This window comes from Simochromis diagramma, unplaced genomic scaffold, assembly GCF_900408965.1.
Source record: "Simochromis diagramma unplaced genomic scaffold, fSimDia1.1 OVJJ01000685.1, whole genome shotgun sequence".
NCBI lineage: Eukaryota > Metazoa > Chordata > Actinopteri > Cichliformes > Cichlidae > Simochromis > Simochromis diagramma.
Window position 1 is genome coordinate 4,413,050 of NW_024387477.1, and position 23,038 is coordinate 4,436,087.

General features: G+C 43.8%; 1 protein-coding gene across 1 annotated transcript in view; it reads right to left on the reverse strand.

The window, feature by feature from the left end:
• Positions 1 to 909: 909 nt before the first annotated feature.
• The window catches only part of LOC120723770 (ephrin-B1-like), a 31,178-nt gene continuing 9,049 nt past the window's right edge, over positions 910 to 23,038 (reverse strand). The window contains exon 2 of the mRNA XM_040015475.1: positions 910 to 7,238. Within this exon, the coding sequence (XP_039871409.1) occupies positions 6,902 to 7,238 (337 nt within the window). The 3' untranslated portion in view covers positions 910 to 6,901. The remainder of the gene's footprint in view (positions 7,239 to 23,038) is intronic.

Genomic DNA, 23,038 nt, shown 5'->3' on the forward strand with positions numbered 1-23,038 from the left:
AATTCATTTAATTGCCAGTTAAGAAATGTGCGAGTTATTTGCATCTCTATAATCTGACAATCAAAATGCCTTTGTGTAGTATAAATGCTCCGCTGACAACTGCAGCTGCCTTGTTTCTGAGTGCCTGTGATTTGATTATGGTAATTTTATGTTAACTCTAAAAGATGACATTTAACACTTTTTTTTTAATCAGATTACTGTTATTGCGCTACATCATAATCGAGCCACTAGTGTCGATGTATATTTATTCGGCTGTGTACGTGCCTTTGCATTTGTATACGTGTTTCCAGCTTCCCGAAGTCGTGAACCTTGCATTAGTGCATGCGAGGTATGATAGAGTTTATGTCTTTGCATGCAAATGTGGGGCAAGGGAGGATCTTGTGATCTTCTGCAGCCGAGCCCAGGGTTTCATCCTCAACCTCCAACAACTCCAAGGCCAAAAAAAAAAAAATTCTTATATATGCGAATGTTATCCAGGGGGAAGATGACTGCTATAGGTGGTGGTTGGATGGAGGGGTATTATGTGTGGGCTGAAGCAAAAATATAAATAATAGAGATACTTATGTAGAGGAGAGTCCACATCAAAAAGCATACTATGAGGCGTGAGCACCACAGAAATGAAAAAAAAACAATCATCTCAGTGTGTCAAATGCAGTTTGTCAGATGTTCTCGGGCAGTGATTTTCAAATACTGGATAAGCACCCATCTTTAAGTGTTTTGGGAGATAAATACGGGTCTTTCGTGACTGACTTATTCTCAGACGACAACAACAGTTTCTTTCTGTTTCCAGAACAAACAATCAGAAGGTGTTCCGACAGATTTATGTGGAAAGTCAAAGAAATAAAATCAGCTTCACTGTTTGCCGTGAGCAGACATAATGTTTTTGGGCTTTTTTTTTTCCTCCTTTTCGGTTGCTCCCCCCCCTCTCCCCCTTCCTGCCTACTTTCTCTCTTTCAGTGGGGCATATCTTGTGGAGGTGAGACAATGTGTGCACCACTGCGGCAGCATTCTGGTGGGGAAGTCTGTGCATGTCAGTGTCCATGATGGTACACTGTGATGGAGAGTGACAGCTGTCGGGAGGCATCAGGCTTACTCTGCCCCGCTACACGGGAAGAGGAGAAGTGCACCACGATAGGTTGCCTCCGTCTCCTGCCTCGTGGCCTTTTTTCCCTTATATCTAGCAGAGCTTTACCGGCCCGGCTAACCACTGCAAACGTCTAACCAAGCAGTCACGCTACATTATCTCAATGAGGAGCGAATGGGAGAGAAAATGAAGGGACTATTTTTTTTTTGGCTCCTGCTAGGTGACATATAAAGAGTGCCTGTGTATATATTTGTACAGGCGTGTATGCTTGTCCTCCCTCTCTCTCTTACTGCTCTGTTGCTCATTTTCCCCATTATATTTCCTTTTCCTTTAAAAGCCTCCTGTCTAAAATCACCTCTCTCCTGCCTCTAACCCCTAAACGCGCCGCAGTCATTTTGCTCACAAACAGCTCGTTCGAAATCCACGTGTTTAGACAACGCAATGAAATATAACCAGTTTGTCCGCTTTTACACCTGGATGGGGGGTGGGAATGTGTATGTGTGTTTATGTGTGTGTACATAGCTGGCATGGGGGGAACTGAAGGTCTGGGATTAAGATCAGTGCAGGGTTATCATTACTGACCCCCCTGCTGTGTTTCCGTGACCCCTTGGCCATGAATTTTGACCTTTAAACCCACCACGACTCCTGTAAGAGCGGGGCTGGGATGAGTGGACGGGATCCCCTGTGGTGATCACCAGAGTCAACACACACACACGCTCACCATTTGGTGCTTACTTTACCCCAAACCTTTTGTTGCTTATTCTGCCCCACGGAAAGAGACGAGGTAAAGGATGGGAGTGGGGGTGTGCGAATGATAAAGGGGCTAACAGAGCCACGGAGTCAGACTGGAGGTCGGGTGTGGACAAGAAAAAGACTGCCAGTAGATTGAGTGGAATGTCCACTCCCCTGTGCGTCTTCTTCTGATCTCAAATGGTGTCTTTCCCGCCTGACCGTTAATCAGAGCAGATAAGCCAGGTCATTATACACAGAGCAGATTTACACCGCTCTGCTGGCTGACCGGACCACATTCCCACAGAGTCACTGGGATAACCTACTCACATCTTCTAGGCAGGGATAAGCTTGCCTAAGGGGGCCTCAACACACACACACACACACACACACAGTGCACTGCTGCACAGGTAAAGCAGGCGGTGCGTTCAATGCAGGTGCTTATTCTCTCTTCTCTTGCTCCCTCAAGGAAATGCACACATAACACACACACACATATGCGCCAGCCACGCATGGCCATTATCTAAATGATAGATGAAGTGTGTCACGGTGTATGCACAGGCTGCGGTGGAATAAATAAAACAAGCTTTTCCTGTTGCAAAGGACAACAACATTACCATAATACCAAGACAAATACTACATCCGATTACTGCTGACACGAAAACGTTACAGTATATGAGCCTAATAATGATCCACCATCAGGCTGGATTCTGCACGACCAGACTCCCCCGTGAAGGATTTACAACTGCTTCTGTGAGAAAACACTATGGAGAGAGTGTTAAGTGCTCCTAATGCTTACATAAAAAAACACACATCAGCAGGAATGCTGTTACGGAGCAAGAGACACAAGAGAACGTTGCAGAAAAGCTCATTCGAGCTAAAGTAAAGCTGATGTTCGCTCAAACCGCAGTCGAGATGCACGGAGATGCATGTGCCATTAATAAAGTTCGGTCAAATATTTATGAAGTAATCGGGAGACAATATGCGGAGAAGCTCTGCGAACAGCTGGTTAGCAAAACTTTGAGGAAGACGCCCAAAAATAAAAATAAAAAATGCCCAAGGTGTTATCTGCAAGACATGTGGGCGTAATAAAGCTCAAAGAAATATTTCTAAAAGTCCACGAGATGCGTTGCAACAGCAGCCCACCCCTCTCTAAAAACGTCCCTTGATAACATCACAAGCTTCATGCTTCTCTGCATCCCCGTTTGTGAGGGGGAGTTCGCAAGTATCGATTGAACCGCTACACATGAAAAGAGAAACATATGTGCGGTTTAATTTGTGTGTGTGGAGAGTGTGAAAAAAACAGAAGCCACTTGTGAGACTAAAATCTACACATCTGAACTTTGGAGATGTTTTATACCCAAAGTTACATTTTATACAGTTAAACCATGCAAGGAAGACTTATGTTCTTATTTGGGAAAAATGTAACATAAGGAGATTAATCGTGTTTTGTGAATATTTGGAAATATAAAAAAAGTTAATTATGTGTTGGATAAAACACTGTTATGTATCACGCCTCATTAGAGGAGACTGGTACTGGGTCCATGTTTTCCTGCAGTAATTTCTCATTGTGCCAGTCATCCTCTGGCATACGGCAGCTTGTTGCATGAGTTTAGACAGTGTGTTTCTAATGTCAGAGTCATCTCTAATAGTTTCAGAATAAATCACAGATGCAATGAAGACTTTGACTGACTGTTTTCTGAGACAAGATCAAGCAAAACTCGACGTCTAATTTTAGAAATGTTTTAAAGTCAGACAACTTAAAAAAAAAAAAATACTAACAGAAGATAAAATTAGAGCCTAAGTAAGCAAAACAAGGCCTTATTTTCCTTTATTAGCTCAGTATGTTATCATGTGCAGAATCCCATTAAAAAGACAAAAACAGCAAGTGTTTCATCTTTTTGCAGATTGAAATCATTAGCTCCTTCCCCGATAAAGACGACAGTTGATGACGTTCTGAAACCTCAGTGTATATCAGTAAAGACGTGGTGGTGGTGCAACTTCTGATGCACATCTGTGCTGATTCCTGCTTGTGACAGAAACAGCTCAGTTCAGATAAGAGCTTCAAGAGTTCCTCCTAGTCGACTTTCAGGCTGCAGAGCATTAAAGAGTGGTTCTAAACAAACATAATATACAGTAAAAATGCATGTTGTCTTTCGACTTTCCCGAATAAAACAAATTAACGTTGTTTTTTTGATACGCTCATGCACGATCTGCCTCTGCAGCTCGGCTGGCTTATCAACAGTTAAAAGATGTCAGGTGAGATTTACTGTTACCACCAAGCCAAAACTAACAATGAATGTCTGCTGCAGTCTTATCAGAGGGCATTTAAGTGTGAATCATATGCTTTATGTTTTTTTTAGATCGCACCAGTGATAGAACTCCTCCAACGTCAGCCAGAAACTAAGGCTGTTGAAGACATGATAATCCTTGTGTTGAAGGACGGCAAAAGGACAGTGAGTTAATAAGACATATACAAACCAACCGCCCCTACATGTTAAACTGTTTGCAATGAAGTAAAGTACCTGAGATAAAACCCCTGTTTTTGTTTCTCTTTGAAGGCTTTGGGAGTTTAAACTGGAGGATTTTGATGAAAATGTTGTCAAGCCTCTTCTCATGCTGGCAATGCTAGAAACCAAAAGAGGATCTATAATAGTTGCTTTAAATTCGTAATGATTTTATCTTTTAAATGTGTCAAAACTGCACTTTATATCTGGTTTTTCAGGTGTGAGTTTTTCAGGTAAATACAAATAATAAATGAGGTTGCAAGGCTAGATGCTCCACAGTCCAACCTCTGAATTTTTAGCAAGCTATATTTGATGCACAACTACTAACAGCTTCAATTCTGATGACTCGAACCTAGGGACATCCTAAAATCCCAAAACATGGCATTCGATGTATTTAGAGAGAAGCAGGAGGAGGCGGCCGACCGGTATTGGTATCTTCCAGGATTATCAGGACAACTTCTCCTATTCCATCAGGTTTAAAATGGTCCTGTCCATTTTGAAATTGCACGTTTCAGCCCAAGATCCCAAAAGTCTGACTTGTTTCTAAATCACCCCCTGTCAACCTTTTTCCAGGGTTCGGAGTAACAGGATTGAGGTTTTCTACATTCTCCAGGAGAAAGACCTCAAACCCACCAAAGAACCAGACACTGCTGTGCTTCTGGATTTTCCGGCTCCTCTGACCCCACCTGTTAAACCACTGGTCATTACTTCAGTGCTAAATTACTCAACCAGACACTTGGGTGAAGCAGATTTACACAGCCAAGTTTAGAGATAGACGAGGTCCCATCAGTTTTTTCCCCTGCTGAGCCTCAATCCTTAAAGGAAAATATAGTACGTAAAGGAGCAGTCCAACCACGAGAACTCCTTCCAGCTCTTACACCCATTGCTAACTCTGAGGTAATTACTACGGCATCAAATTACACGAGCAGGAATCTGTGTGAAAGGCAGCAACCGCCACCCAGTACAGTGACAGACCCAGTTCCTTTGACACCCTCTACTAAAAGTCCTTTACTCATAGACAGACAAGTGAGGTTACAAATTAAAGATCTGTCCTAAAGCCAACCAGAGAGCAAGACTCTGCTATTGTTCCAGCGTGACTGCAAAAATAGTCACCTATAATAAGGAAGCAGTAATAATTTATTTTGACAGTGTCTAAAAAATATGTGTAGGGGAAAGTTTGCACAATCTACAATCTTTAATTTTTTAGTAAGTAAATTTAACACTACACAAGCATTATTACTAAACAAAATATGGTAAAAGTACACATTAGATGGAAGGGCAAAAAACTTTAATTCTACAAGTTTGTAATTTCTTAATAATTTTCCAGAATATTTCCCAAAAATAGCTTTACAGTTTTACTTTACTTTTGGCACTAATTACAGAGAAAATACACATATTTCCGTAAAAGAAAAGCTACATTTAAGCCCAAACTGTTCACTATTTATTTATCTTTGCAAACTGAAGTCTCCATATATGTTCAGCTGCCTCTCTGTGACAAATTTGGCATTATCGCACGCCCATCTGTCTGAAACGTTTCGCTCTGGTGATGAAAAGGTACGCTCGAGTTAGTGGAAGCGATAAAATAAGAGTGCAACAAATGCACTGTATTTTTGCATTTCCATCACGTAGAAAAAAAAAGAAAATATAGTACTTTTTTATTTTTATTTTTTAGGAAATGGAATGAAATATTACCTCATATTATTATAATATAATTGCATTCTAATTGTTTATGTTGTGTTAAATTAACCTTTATTTAACTTCAATCATCAGCGGTTAAATATAATAAAATGCACACAAATGCACGTATGTAAAGTAAATATACACACATACATGTTATAAAAGACTGATGTCCAACATAATAAACTTCAAAGCTAAACAAACTAAAAACAGTGTATTAAGTAACTGTCACAGTCATCTCAGACCAAACAAGGGCGGTAATGTTCAGGCTTAAAAAGATTTCCAAAAGATTTGAAGCCTTTTCTTCTGTATGAGCTCGAGGAAAAGCTAGAATAAATAAGTCAACAGCTTCCTGTGCTGTTTTAAGACAGCTGGCGGTCAGTAAAACAGAAACAGACAAGTGTTTATTTTATTACTGACGTTTTAGCAAAAAAGCAATATTTAAACCTAAAACGCTGCATCTAGTGGGAACTGCAATATAGCTGCTTTTACCGTGGTGTTGTTCTCTGTAAAACAGCAGTTTGAAAGAATAAAGTAGAATCAGTCTGAAAACTTTAAGTGAAATATCGAAACAGTGCCCGAGCGCAGAACTAAATAGCAGCAGTAAATCTACTCGGTGACTTTAGACGACTGCAGAAAATTCTATTTTTCCCACCACAAAAATGTAAAAAATAAAAAACCCAACATTCAGCAGTCAGTCAAGGTTGCCACTTTAAGGTCCCGTAATGATATGGAACATTTCCATCCTAAACACCTAATACCGCTCTGCTCTCTAGCTGCTGCTGTGGTGCTGCTGCAGCGGCCATTAAAATGCAGTTTTCCTAGGAAACTCCCAGGTGTGACTGTGTGTAACTGAGTGTGAAGCAGAGATTATTACTCAGATCGTTCAGTCGGGCTTCTGCGGTTAAATGAAGGTTAAAAAGCTAAATATCAACAATAAATCATCTTTCACGACAAACTTACAGGTGATGTAGTAGTTGACGTTCCTCTTGAACTCCAAGCCCATGTAGTTGGGGCTGAACTCCTGGAATTTGATGGTGAACTTGATGTCCTTCTCGGGTTTGTTACAGTTGACCAGGACGTTAGGATCGAGGACTGTACTGCAGCTCTCCGCCTGCTCCCTCTTCACCAGATACAACTTGTAGTATTCGTAGTCTCTCCCTTGGTCCGCTTTGGGACAGATGATATCCAGCTTGTCCCCGATGTCGGGGTAAATCACCAGGCCTTTTCCAGCCACAAACCTGAGAGTGGGGAGGGGGCGAGAAAAAGAAAAGAAATTGTTACAAACACATAAAAAACTAAGTCTGGAAAAGCAGCCGCATAATTCAGCAACAGTTTATACAGCCTTAATACTTTGAGCTGTCGGAGTTATGGGTTTAGATTTGTCTGGCATGGCCTTTTAGGCAGAGCGCAGTTAATTTAGCCCCGCAAAAACACTACATGTAGCAGCTTGACATTGTTCAGCATTAGTGTGTTTCACACAAATCCCCTTAAGTTCCTTCTCATACTTGGATATGAATCAAAGCATACCAAAAGTTTGCGAGAAGGGAAACAAGATGGCCTGACACAAAATGGCCGCCACAGAAATGGCCGTACGGGTGGGATTACATCACATTTTTGAAAAAAAGCTTCTTCATAATTTCAGATTTTTTGAGTTTTGGATAATACCAGCCTGTCGGCGTGGTATTCACATGGCATCTACTTCAGTAGCCTGCATCTCTGGAGGAAAACATTGTACCAGGGGTCTGCTGGGAGCTTACAGCTTCCCAGTTCATCTTCCCCTCTGCCGTGATCATCTACTGAAGGATTAAGATAATCCATCTGGCCTTACTGTACCTCTCCACCTCGCTCTCTGCTGCCAACTCAATCAGATCAGCTCTTGTTCTCCTTTATTCACTAAAGGTGGGGAACAGGAGGAGACCCAGTGTGTGTTTGTCTGTAAGTGTGTGTGAAGAGAGGAGGCGGAGGGGACACGCCAAGTACTAAGCAGTATGTTTGGGCAGTGGTGTGTATGTTTATGCACGCCTGCCTGTGTGTGTGTGTATGTGCGGTCAGCAAAATGGGCTGAGGTTGCAGTCTGATGTGGGGTGGGGGCTGGACAGGCTGAATCATTGTTCTGGACTTGTTTGAGGCTTAAAATGTCAACATGGTTCAACTGTGCTGTCCCAGTTAGCCAAGCATTAACCCAGACAGCCGGACTGACCACGGGTGTGTTTATGTACGTGTACGTGTCTGTGTGTGTGCGTGCGTGTGTCATGGGCGCAGACAGCGAGCACAGCAGCAGGGCTATCTGCTAGATCTGCCCATGCCAGCGGATTTAAGCAGGATTTAGCAACGCGCGATGCATTTGTTGTTTTTTCTGATCCCTTGTGTTTTAACAAGACATCAGGGGTTGGGCCCCTCTCTGTCCCCCCCTCTCTCTCACAGTCTCTTCCCTCTTTTTTTTACCCTTCACAGTGTAATCTCACCTTATCTACAGCCCCTCATTTCATCGTCACACACATCATTTCACCAGTAAATAACTGACTCCTCAGACAGCCCCGGATGAAAGTAGAGAACTGATGCCTGATAGTGTAAGTGCGCGAGTGTGGTTGAGCTTATTGGGGGGAGGCGGCGGCAACGGCGGTGGTGGTGCGTGATCACCAATCTTCTTCCTCTGATGATGTTAAACGCTGGCAAACACCCACCCATTGTAAGAAATGATCTTTTAAAAAGTCTTCAATCTTCAGAAAACCCCCCCCCCCCCATGAAAATTAACATGATTGGATTAACATTCATGGCCATTCATCTCAGACAGGGTCATTACCAAACATATGAGTTCATTCACAAAAGAGATATGAGATATAAGATAAGAGACATGCAAAGTGGTCGAAATCCTCTCTGTCAGCCCGGCTGAATATGATGTCATGAAAGCATGTGTGGGATGGTGGGTATGTGGGGAGGGGGGGGCTTATACAACGCTTGGAAGCGGGTGAGACGTTATTTGGCCGCCATTGTCTGAGGCTCATGGGGGTGGAGGTTGAGGGGAGGGGTTGTGCAAATTCAAGGGCCGATAAGAGAGAGGGAACTCGGGGTATCCTTTTGTCCTACGTCTCCCGACAATCTGCCTATTTTCAGCAGCAACAATTTGCATGCGCTTGTGTGCTCGTGCACTTGTGTGTATGCATGCATCCATATGTTTTCATGCATGTGCGTGTGTGTGTGCGCTGTGCCCAGTTACACGTGCGTACGTCTATGAAGACACAGACACAATCAGTCTCTAATTGGATCTACAAGATGCATCAGTGAGGCATAAACAAGTTTCCATGGCAACATTAGGCTTTGTTACTGACCACCCCTCCCCTCCCCACTTTCTCGCTATTCCTCCATCTACCCCCCCAGCCCCCTCTATTTCTACTCCACAATCTCATTCCCCATTGCTTTATCCTTCCCTCTCATTCACCTCCTCAACATTTCCCTCATTCCGATTTTCCCTCATCACCACCACCACCACCCCTTTCTCCATCCTCCCCCTCGCTTCTCTACACACACACACACACACACCCACACACACACGCACGCACACACACACAGAAAAACAAGCATGAAACCACAGAGCAGGGGGGAAAAGGAGAAAGAGGAGGCAAACATCATGATTACACTGCTGTTTGTTTCACTCAACAAGTAGCTTGCAGTTTCTGTTTTCTTTGTAGGTAAATTGTTGGCAATTTTTTGGGTTTTTTTGGTCAAATGTTCTGATTCAAACATTTAAAAGTCTGGCTAGCAACTAAAACGAGTAGCCTCACACTGGACTCCTCGCTTTTACATGCCATTTATTCCGTTATCAAAGTGAGCCGCAACAATTTAGATGAATAATTAAGATTTCCAAAAAATCTTAATATCTTAATATCCCTGAAGGATTTCATCGCGAGCCGGCCCCTGTCATTGATTCAATTTTCCGAGCAGGCCTCCTAGTTGGCAGTTAGATAGCTATCCTAAGTGAATTCTCCGCTTCTGTTTCCCAGCCTTTGTTAACTGTCTGCTATAATGAGGCTCTGGCTGCTGTGGAGGTCTGGAAGCGCCATCGCAGATGGGAAAGAAGCAACATAAAAGAAATAGGGCAGCAATTAGTGTTTAGCCCAGTTTAAAAGCCCTCCACTTGGCAAGCTGCGGCCCAGCTCCAGTCCAGGATGTGAAACTAAACTGGTGGGCTGGGACTTTGTCTCCTGTTTGTCTCTCTGTTGGCTTAATCAGCACCACTCCGGTGCTACACACAGCCACGCAATGAAGAGGAGGAGACGAGTGACTGAAGATTATTGTACTTTTGAGGAGGTCGAAAAGGGAAAAAGGGGGTTGGCGGTGGGGTGGGGGTGAATTGCATCTTTCATTCATGTTGTCTGGAGACTTTTTAAGACCTGTTGATGAAAGAAGGTTGAGCGCACAGAGGAAGAGCTGTGCAGATACAAATAATGTTTCTGGGAAATGACCCTGAACGTGAGAGAGCCTTTATTCCCTTCATGTCAAACGAGGTGGATCTGCCTGAACCAAGCAAAATAAAGAGAATCATTTTCAAAACAACCAAATGAGGTTGGTTTTGTTTCATCTGGATGGCTCCACAGCATGCTGAATCCTGTAAAGAGCTTATGCAAACATACCTACGCTGTGGTGGAGAGGGAACAGAAAACAACGAAGCAAAAAGAGAGGAGAACCCCCCACCCTCCCACCCTTTTCTTTTTACATTCCACTGGTGAATATGAGCACATGATCTCAAATATGCTACACCCCCCACCCACCTTCCCATATGCGCACACACACACACACGGATGTGAGAGCACACAAAAGCACTGTGGGGTGCATCCTAGGCCTTCCCAGCCCAACTTCCCAGCCACCCCTATTCAAGCACCCTGCCCTCACCGACTTTCATATAAAACGCCGCCTACACTAAGGCCCACTCAAAACCCCTTACAGAGCCTCAATCTCCCCCCACCACCGCCATGTTCTCCACCCCCGTCCAGTCAGCCCGAGCCTCTGCCCCGAGCGTTGCGCTGGCAGGCAGCCTTGGCCGCTGAATGAATGGACCCGAGGCACAGGAACTGAGAGAGAAAGGGGCAGAGACGGCTCATATCAACAGAATGGTGTCAAATTGATTTGTTCCTCCTGAGCAGCAGCTCGAACATGCCATACATATCAATTAAAATCAATTACATTTCTGCGACGTATACACAGTTAATTCCTCCGTGCCAGGCCCCAGATGCAGGCACCGGCTCTTCTCTTAATGTCTCGATTTTGCAGCTGGGCGCATAATTACTCTCTCGTTCTCTTCAGCCTTTACAATACATAAAATCATGTAAAATAACAAACATATGCACACTCTCCACAAATGACAACAGGTATTCAATTCCCCCTGATATCAGCGTGGTAATTATCACACCAGGAGATCTGTTCCCTCACCAATTACTTCTTCTCTCTCTGCATTATCCACACAATCAGCATGGCCGCCCCCACCCCCCCACCTATTATTAGAGATTACACTTTCCATACGGCGTGAGACATTTCCTAACATTTCAATCAATACTCCATAAGTTTGCCGCTCAAACAGATACTAGAGTCTCCCTGCAGTAAAGCACCCGTGTGACACAGTTATGCTTAAGTCTGCAAAGAACACAAAGCCGTGTTATGCAAAGAGCATTGTGGTTGAGCGCTTGTGTAAGATAGTGTGCGGCGGCAGGGATTTACAACAGATTCATTCACTCGAGGCAGTCTATGTTTTGTGTAATCACAGGGTACAAATGCGTCCTGTTCTCATTCAAGTCAATCAATATTAAATAATTGCCTGCTACCAGGGACTGCTTTGGCCTTTCATTTCCCTCTAGGTGCAGCCAACTGCTTGCTCGGCCTCGCAATGAAAACATTCAAATAGTGGGTTCTGAAATGGCTTCGCTCTTAATGTGGCGGCACGCAGCATGGTCGTTTCAGGCCAAAGAGAGTTTTGCCACTAATTCACGTGAACGACGACAAAACCAGACCCCAAACCGGTCCGAAGCTTCGAGAAGGTGAGCTGGTCGCAGGGTTGCGCTCGTAGCCCGCAGCCCGACCCCGATCGGTTGTATACATAGCTGGCTTCTGTCAGGCTGTCGCGGGGGCAGATGTTCTTAGGGAGGCCTGACTATAAACACACGCACATAAACACACGCCCCGCAGTGTACACACACAGATTTCCTCACATGTCAAGCACAGTAAACAAGTCGCCTCCAATGCTCACCCAGGCCCCACACACACACATAAAGACACATGAGCAAACACAAGCATCCTGAAATTAAGAAAAACAAGGTCCATCTGGCCCCAGAACTGTTTAGTAAAGCAGGAAGGATTTGACCCTTATTATAGAAAAAGAACAACAAACTAGCCAGAGGGTAGCGATATTGGATAAACTATAAACTCCGGTCCAAGCTGCACTGTAGGCCAGACTTGGCAACAGTGACTTGCTGAAAAGTAGAAAGCTTGGTATTTTCCCTCCGGGCTGTCCCCATTAGAGGGACATAAATGACGATGTCAGAGGCAAAAAAAAAAGACAGACAGAATATCCTGAATTCCACCCTGCAGAGAACTGCTTTTGTATGTGTGAACACAGGCTTCCTTTTTCTCTCTCTTTCTCACAGAAACACACAAACACGACACTAGCTTTAGTTAGCTCAGTCAACAGGCTGGCATGCAGAGCAGATCAGATCCCATCCAGCGTGGCTCATAACAGTGGCAAACGGATGAGCTCCAACGCAAGCGCACACACCCTTCGTGTTCAAAATCGAGCCCCGTATGCTTGCCCTCTATCACTGTCACATGAAGGGCTAGCATAACACCATCAGCGGCTGTAATGAGCTAACAAGATGATGCCCAGATGGCCTTGCCACAAGTAGGACAGAAGTGGACGTTGTTTCCAGACGAACAAGCTGAAGAGCACTGTTGAGCGAGAGGAGTGTCAGAAGTCATTAGGGAGGAGAAAGAGCATAATCTGTTTCTTCTTATGGCCTCTGTGGTTTCTGTCGGAGCTGAGCCCATCCCTCCCTAAGAGCAGGGGAGTTAAGCGAGCATGGGTGTATGCGGCGTGATTGAACGTCATCCACGGTATCGCTGACAGCAAGAGAAGGCCCAGACTGTTGCTCTCTGGGCCTCCACTTATTCATTCTTCAGCTCGGGGATTGAGCTCTTCCAGCTGGAGGGCTGAAGAGAAGCGAAGAGAAGAGAAGAGAAGAGAAGAGAAGAGAAGAGAAGAGAAGAGAAGAGAAGAGAAGAGATTTGGCTCGGCTTGAGAGACATTGGGTCAGTTTCAGCCTGAGTTTAGCCCTCATTCTGAGGTTGCTCTGTGACCCAAACACACACAAGGCTCTTTCCTCTCCCCTAGCCCCTTTCCTGGCCACAACACAACACACACAGACACACACACACACACACACACAGCCAGCTGCCTCCCATCACTGAGGAGCAGCCACAGATGGGCTCTGCATGCTCCGTAAAGATCTCTCCACAGGCCCAGTCTACAGTCACAGCCAAACCCGCCTGGCCCAAACTCACTGTATATGTGCTTGTGTAGCTGTGTGCAGATTATACATGTGTCCGTGCAGGCCTGAGTGGGTGACGGTGAGCGGGCCTGTGTGCCAGACGCCCTGATTGAGCCAAAGTTTGCGATGAATGTGCGTGTAAATGAGGTGTGGGGTGCTGGACGATCACAGAGAGAAGGATCCCCGAGGACGAGCTGCCGCAGAGCAGAGAGTCGAGAGCTGGACCGGGATGTGAGGCTACAATCAGTGCCGAGCAGACCGAAAAGGGGGAGAAATCAGGAGAACCTCCCAGACGAACAATAGCATCCCTCACCCTCACCCCGACTGGGTTTCACTCCCACTTAAGGGAGCACAGGAAGAAACCAGGGGAAAGAAAAAAAAACATAACCATTATCAAACCCACACAGCTTGCAAACATGCTACCAGAGGCCTTTTTGTGCTTGGTATCTCTAACCCCATCAATAAGCCCTTAGAAAACATTTTCATTAAAAAAAAAAAAATTGCTGCTCAGTCACATGCACTAATAAACACATCCAACACACACACACACTAAAATGTTAAAAAGTTATTTAATTTCTGTTCAGCTCAGATACAGCCAGTCATGGTTAAATTCAATTGCTAACAATTGCCCTCCTATCTCAGCATGGTTAAAATTACTTGAGGGATCTCAGTTTTAGACTGAATAATGAAGCAAGTAAAAAAAGCTTATTGAGGATGAGGGTCTGGATACGGTTTGTTGCTAATTTTCCAAACTTGTGCTTCTAATAAAAGTGGCTCTTAGAAACACCGTGATGAAGTGCAGCTGCCCGGTTTAGAAATATTCTGGCACCCACACATCTGGGAATCAAATCAAATCACCAAAACACACTGGACACCCATTACTAATGTGGTTTTTCCTCTGAGGGATAGCTTGACATTTTGAGAATTTTGTTTATTTGCTTCCCAAAAGGCTAGCTTAACCTAGCATAAAGTTCTAAACGTCATAAGAGAACATGTCACTTTAATGCTTCAGTTTATAAACATGAGATATGATCATTTCTAAGACCTTAAGGTGCATTTAGGTTACCCTGCTCTGTCCTATGTGACAAAAGTAAGTAATTTCTCTGTTTAAAGTAAGCTACATTGATACTTGCTTGTTTTCCAAAAGGCTAGCTTAACCTAGCATAAAGTTATTAGTACAATAAGAAAACATTTTGGTTTTACTCTCCAGTTTGTGTCATATAAAAATGGAATATGATAGTTTTTAAGACCTAAAGGTCCATTTAAGTTAATTTGTGACATAGGACAGAGCCAGAATAGCTAATTCTCTTGATTTCTATTCTTTTTCTTTAAACACTTTAACACTTGCTTCTAAAAATGGTTAGCTCAACCTAGCATAAAGCTTTTGAATACCAAAAAATAACATGACATTTTCACTTCAGTTTGTGTCACATAAAATGAGATATATTGTGATAATTTGTTTATGCTTGCTTGTTAGCTTCATAAATAGCATAGTCTTTATCATAATTCTTAGCAAGAAAGAGCAAGTGATTATATATTCCAAAAGGTCAAACAGTTCCTAAATGAATCTGCCATAATGTGATAATATATTAAGACTTGTGCTCTTTCTTCTGAAGGATTACTTGACTTTTTCAAAATTTTGTTTATTTGCTTCCCAAAAGGTTAGCTTAACATAGCATCAAGTTGTGAATGTGAAAAGACATGATATCATTTTAAAACTGTATTTAGTGTTCTATATAAAAATGAGACCTGATCATTTGTAAGAATTACAGGTATATTTTAATTAATTTTTTCACATAGGACAAAGCCGGACAAACCATTTTTCTCAATTTCCAGTCTTATGCTAACCTAACCCATATGGAAAAGATATATATAAATCTTATAAGTTTGTATCTGTCTTGTGTGACACTTATATGAAAAGCATAAAAGAGTGAAAACAGATATAAGATCCTTAGAAAAATTATATAAATGAAACTTGTATGTTTTGGATACTTCCTAAAATAGTATACAAAAGTAATGAGAAAGTGGCCTTATATGATTCATTATATGAAGCAAGCCAAATCTGATGCAAGTCTTTTATAAGTTTTTTCTATTTCTTTCCCATATGGGAAACAAGCCTGATGTTCACTTTGATGCTTGCTTAATTAATGTAAAAAAAAATAATTATATATTCCAAAAGGTCAAATAGTTCTTAAATTAATCTGCCCTAATGTAATAACATATTAAGACTTCCAGAGTTGGGGTCTTATAGAAAGATTTGAGTTTGCCTCTATAGAATACAGAAATGAACCGCATGCAGGTTGAACTTTACAGCAGCTCTTTACGATCAAAGGGGAGCTACATCTATATTTTATAAGCCTGTATGTTGTTAACAGGTGTTAATATGACACAGCTACAGAAAATCTGGAATACTGGAAAGACACCAAAGCCTTCCTGGAAGAACAAAGGGAAGACATGGTGCACAGAAAGCGAATCAATCAATCTCTGCCAGAACACGTCTGGCTTTGACAGCGCAGCTCTGAACCCAGAAGTAAAAGATAGCACACAGCAAAGTTCAAAATACTTCCATTGTTCATCTGTCAGTGTGAAAGACAATTGCACGGGAGAGGGAGGAAAAATACTAACACAATATTTATCTTGTGTCCCCTTCCATCCTGACTTACTCTTTTTTTAATGTATTCCTGCTATTGTGAGGAGTGCTGGGAGATGGATGGGTAGAGGAGTCCGGTAGGTGATATGTGTCTGCTACAAGCACTGTGCAGTCACTCACACATTTCCCCCTCCGTCTCCAATCTCGAGGAACGGCAATAATTCAGTCACCAACAAACAGCACCGGGGGTTTTTTCTTCTTCTTCTTCTTCTTTTTCTTTGTGGCATTTCAATTGTCGGTGGTTGGTGGTTTTTCTTCTGCATTGTTCTTGAAACTGCTTCCCTGGGAAACTGGGAAAGTCAAACAGCTGACGAGATGTCACCTCATGAACTCCCTCCTTAGTTTCACACACTCACAAACAACCACGTCGGCGATCTGACACACACTCACCCGGTCTCTCTTTTCTCCTTCCACAAACACACACACACACACACAATTCTAAGGATCTCTCATCAACCGCGTGTCAAGCTCAATGACACACATCTCTGTCTAAACAGGCCATGAGCTGCTGCCTCTCACAGGCACTGGCTGTTGCCTTTCAAGGCCGGTGACTCTTGATCATATCAAATTGGACATGCAAGTCTTATGAAGGCTGCCGGTCTTCGCTCTTTGTTCGCGAGTCACGATAAAAGTCTCCCAGTGAACGTCTCGGGGTTTATCTTAGAGTGTGGACACATTCCTGAAAACCTTGTTTTCCATTTTGCCTCCAGCGGCGATCACTAAAAAAGTATGTGTGTGGTGCAATAAAACTTAAATTTAACAGTCATTTCCCCATAGCAATACCTGCTCACTGTGCATGCCCGTACCTGGGCTTTGCACATGCCTGTTGCGACTGGCGTTATATGAGAAGCACGTATGACCCGAGGAATCATCCGGTTGTTTGAACAGGGTTGTGAACACACACATTCTCACATGTGCATATATACTTACACATTCTTTAAAAGCCAACAGTAGCGAAACAAGAGAAGATAGGCCTCTCTGTATGCAGCTGACAGAGTGAATTACACAGAGAGCTAAAAACCACTGCTTCCCGTCTCACCCAACAGCACTGGATGGCTTTCAGATGGATTTCTCCGAATCTTGTACAAACAGTGAGTCAATATCGGGGTAATGGCCTATCGTTGAGGAAGAACAATTCACAAGTGATTTGCGGAGAAAATGTGTGTTTAGGGCACTTTGGACCGCACTCTGTCACCCAGCCGTAACTAGGGCGCTCTGCCAACAGGCTCCATTTGCAGGGCTTGACAAGAGTACTGCATGCAGGTATTTGAGTATTCTACCCGACCCCTTAATATGTGCAGCCATTCCTCATCAGAGGCAGGCATCGGAAAAAGAAAAAATAATAATAATAAGAGAGAGAGAATTCCCACTGATGAATAGCTGATAATTCTGTTTCTGACGATTCAGGAAGCCATGAAATCAATGACAAATTTGCGTTATGAGCAAACGTACACGACGTTTTAATCCTTCCGCACTTTGCCTCTGATATTTATGCCTGTCGCGGGCGCTTTCATTATCATAGAGCGTGTTTAATATTTCTCAGCTGCGTGAGAGGGACCGCCACACTACAGATGATTGAGTGTGCTGGATTTAGTGTCGTTCTCCTTCCCTTTCTCCAGCTGTGACCATGTACTTCAGGACATATACACACACACACAGACTAGACAGAGTCAACCGAGAGAGAGGGCACCAGAGAGAAGGGGGGAAAAAAAAGAAAGAGGGGAGGCGGGGAGGAGGGAGCAAATCTGAGGACGTGGTGCCAACCAGAGAGGCCCACCGTGCCTCAGTCCCATCTCTCCAGCTGAGGGCTTTGATTCGCCTGATTGTCTCCAATATTGAGACACACAATAAACACAACACTTGGCGGCCATTTGCAATTCTAATCAGCTCCTCTCAACTGGCCAGGACAACTCGGCTAGAGCCCTCTGAGATATCACTCATCTGACTGCAAAATAATGACACAATCATCGCCATGGCTACGCTCCTACTACATCCCATGAGCGGCAGCACAGAGAGGATATTAATACACAGGAGCACTTGGAGAACCAAACGAATTAGCAAAGAGATTAGCCAGATACCGGGTTAATGAATGTGCCACGCAAGGAAACGTGCTCACACCCACCTCCTCTTTAAAAAAATGAGGCGCAGCAAGCGGACAAGCTAGCAGGTCTACACCTGTTTCTGCAAGTGCATGCTGCAACAGGTTTGCTAAATAAACTATCTTCTTTCAACGCGAAATTCCGACTATGTAAACTTAGGTTGATTGTTTCTGGATAAGGCAACGAGTTGTTAACTTTGATGGCACTATCTGTTTTTCAAATGCTCTGCAGAGTGCAGAAAAACCAGCATGCGAGCTCCAATGCGATCATTATCGAGTGAAACGTGAGCCTATATGTTGACACGGTGAAATACTGTGTTTCCTGGTGTTAAGAAGTTAACGTAATTTAGGACGTTTACGATAAGATAAGAGCGAGGGGGGAACGAGGGGTTTATCCTCAACAAACTGTCCCAAAAATCCTACATCTGTGAATTCTAAAAAGCCCATCTGTTGGCTTTTCTCCCCCGTGCCGTTTGCACCGACTTGACAACATGACGGTAATAGATGCTTTGCAGATAAATGAAAGCAAAGTGACATGCAATCATCCAGCGTTTTAGTAGCCTTGATGTATTTGCTTTAACATGCAGGCGGAAGATGAGAAACTGAAATTTATTTCAGAAAATAACAGGCAGGTCTTATGAAACTGGTTATTAGACTTGCAAATCATTCCGATGATTCATAACGGGGACCATGCTCGTATGACCTCGTTTTTGTTTTTTATGTTTGTTTGTTTTTTCCAAGTATGCACAAGTGCATGCCTGCATAGGTTCATTTAAGTGTGTGTTGGTTTATGAGGATTCTTGCAGGGGCATGTGAGCGACAGCCTGTCAGTGAAAGAGATGTCATTATCTGGCTGATGTCTGTGTGAATTGTGACCGGGTGCAGGGTCACATCTCTAGTGGGAAGCTGACACTGCGGACAGGAAGCATTACTTTATGATTTTCCCTCCAGGAGGAAAACACTCATCACAATCAGCGACGCTACTGTTCAGGCCTCGTTTAGAGGTTAATTCAATATGGGCAGCATGCTAATGACAATAGCATGACGAATGCCTACATCTTAAAACCCGCTTTTTACAGGATACATGTTCTTTAAAATAACATAGTGGGGAATTTTTTTATGCTTTGTTCTCAGTGCCTTGAAAAAGAAGAAGGGAGGGGGGTTCAGGCAAAGCCCTTCCCTCCCTGTTCTTAGCCTTTGACTTTTTCTGTGTAACAACAATACACAGGGTTTTAGTTCAGTGTCCTGCAGTCGATCTGTTAGGCCACTGATAAGAGAAGCTGATGGATAGGTTTAATCAGCCAAGCCCAGGGATCAAGACCACGGGACAGATCAATCAAATGCTGTGTGGTTTCTAAAAGAAACTGCTTTTATCAGTGTCAGAAAGGACTCTCGCTGGATTTTTTTTTTTCTTTTTTTGTGTTTGCAGGAAGGAAGAAAGCAACATTAGCAAAGTAAACTAAATATAAAGAAACAAGGGAATGTATTTCAGGTGCATGAGTGGAAAGCTACACTAACTAAGCCCGGCTAAAAATAAGTGCAGCAGAGCAGAAAAAGAAACATCTGTAATCACTACGCTGAGATTGTTAAAACTCCTTGAGGCAACTCTCCGACAAAGCATAAAACTAAATGTCCCTGGTCTCTTATATACTAAACACCTCCTGACATAAACAGAAATAAAATGTAAAAAAACCAAAACCTTCTGAAACAGTGAAACTAAACCTGCACTGAAATCAAACAGGAAGCACAACAGAAAGACTGAGAGCTATCTCCAGCGCACAACAGATCTCTGTAGAAGAGAGCAACGATGAACTGTAATAACTAGGACGCGGTGCTTTTAATACACAGCTGCCTTCCATTTCTTAAAAGAAGCTTCTTATCGGAGAATTTGAGTGACAAGCCTATTCTCTCGCTTACAATCTCGGGCTCATGATTGTAAAAGACAGCTACACATGTCCCATCAAATCCAAGACAAATTGGTTCCTCTTTCTTCTTTGCCTTGGATGGGAGATCTTATCCAGGCGGACATGCTTAAGTTGTCAGTGGGTTTTCTAAAACCCGTATTGAACGGCATATTGACTGATGCAATCGCGGAGACACACATCATTAGGCTCATTAACAGCGAATGTAAAAAGGGGAGGACGGCCTAACTGGTGCAGCGGGAGTCTGTGTCTCCTCTGATAACACTCGCCTTTAACAAGCGGAGCGCGCGGGCAAAGATGCAGGCTGTCGGTATTAAAATGAAATGTATGCTTGTGTGTGTGATGCGTCTGCTAATAAATAGCTTGTTTGACATGACGCTGTTCTCATTCGCGCAGTTTGCTCTGTGATAACCGGTCGGATTGTGGCCTCGTAAAGACGCTCCATGTGTTGTTTTAGGAAGCCATTACAAACTGGGCCGTCTCCATTACAAGGGCTATCTGATCATTATTACTGCCATCTGTAACGCACACTCAAACCTTAATCTGGGCGAGCCAACCACAGCTGACTCCTGAGCTGGCACGCACGCACATCCATACTACCTTCCCCTGTATGTGCGTGCGTGTACATCCAAACATGACACGGCAGCTGTTGCCTCGTCACATTGCGGGCCCTTGGGCTCGACACATTTTACTCCAGCCTACTAAAGCAAGGCTGAGTGGAGCAGCGCAATCCCATTGAAGCCACTGACTTGCAAGTCTCTTTTTGAGAGGCCGAACCCCCTCCAACACCTGTGCAATGCAATCGCAATCTCCCAGCCAGAGCTGCTCCCACCCTTCAAAGGCTCGTCACAGGACGCACATCTAATGCAGAGAGATGGCCGGTTAAAGCCTCAGCCAGGCACACCGCTTTGAAGCGACTGCTCCGGCCCCACCAAAAGAGAAGCCAAATCATTTCCCTTCCCTCTACCCCCGTCCATTGTGCGAGAGGTGCACCAGGCGCTCTTATTCGGTGGCCGCATGTGGGGCGCCTTCAAAGATCACGCCACTCCATTCCAAAGCAGGGCCACTACAGGAAATGAGACTCTCCCGGATGCACAGGGGCTTCTCGGCGATAAATATATTCATGCATTCATGTATATTTCAAATAAGAATTTGACTCAGCCCGCATAATGCACATGGCAAGGTTCAGACTTTGAGATTCTTGACATGCATGAGGCGCTACAATCAGGAGTGTATAAATAAATCAGAAAACGCAGCAAACAGAGCTCCTAAAAGCAGCAACACAGAGCTGAGCTCGGCGCGAAGAAAAGGACTCGCAGAGGTTTGTCTGAAAGAGAAAAAGCTTTCATCTCCGAGACAGCAGAGGAGAAGAGAGGAGTGATGTGATGGATGTTTGGGCTGTCATGTTTCACAGTTGGGGGGGGGACTTGAGACAGATGAGAGGAATAGCTAAAAGTAGTCAAACTTTTCAGGGCGAAGGGGAAAATGGAAGATGAGACAGCAGAACAGCGGATGGAGCGCCACACATTAAGATTAGCCGGTTAAAATCGCAGTGTGAAATCTCGTGCTACGGAGCCTCGAGAGGCAAAACCGCCAGAGTAACTCGTTAAACGGAGCCGACGCAACGCCGACGGTCGTGTTCTCCGAACAGTTCATAAAGGGAAGCTGAGAGGTTTTGGAATATTGTGTTTGCTTTAGCAGACCCTAACTCCGATTTCCAATATCGGAGAGATGATGAGGGACTTCCACGGCTGAGCACATCATGGGGGAGAATAAACACACATGTAATGGGAAACATGTGTGTGCGAGATGAAACGGCCTCCCTCATATGAATGGGATGAAATATAGACCTGCGTCCTGCCGGGCTCCAATCAGGGCCGTAAGAACTCGGCATGGAGGGGAAATGACGGACCCCCGACGGGCTCACACACACACACACACGCACACACACAGATACGGATAAGCTGCCAATATGGTCATTCTGGAGCAGATTCATGTGGAGGCCAGAGTCTGACAGTGACATCTCCATTCACTCCTGAATTCTTTTTCGCTTCCCAACATGCATGGGCACACACACACACATGCACACACACATGCACACAGAGCTAGAGGCCATGGGAGGAGGAGGAGCAGCACTGAGGCATTAAAAAAAAAAAAGCCTTTCTCCCCGCCGTGGGTCTCTGTGGGGTTTAGCATGGCATTATGGGAAGATTAGACTTTAGAGTGCTTTACTATCTGATGTCATTGTTGGTTTTACGTTGTCTGGATGGCTTGTGGAACTCGGACCTGATGGCAGGCACATTTCTCTCCAGACAAAATGCTCGGGGCTGCAGTTGTGATTGATTACAGGTTCCTATTGTATCTGTCTGGTATGGCTCTGTTGGAAGAAGAATTAGTCAGACAAAAAAAGTCATTGAAACGCTACACATTTGACTCCATCAATCAAGTCAGCAATCAAAATAATTCAATTAAGAGACTTAAATCCCGCTGGCTCACCAGTCCCTGCTCCAATAGCCCAGAGACAAACTCAATTTACTGACAACCCATACATGATAGCATTAACTCCACTTTAAGGCTCCAATCTTTTTCCATTACTTATGTTTTCTAAATATCAAGGGAAATTCAGAGGAAATAGCAGAGCTATGGTGTTTACCAAGAGAGACGACAAGTTGGAAAAATTAAATAAACAAGAGCAGCTTCAAATGCATAATGAAATTGTAGAAGGGCTGTCCGGACAACTAAACTAATTTGCAAGTTGTTTAGAAGGCAGACTTATTTGCAAAACACAAGAAACTTTGCAAATGTGTTTTCATAGGCCGTACATCAATGATGCAGG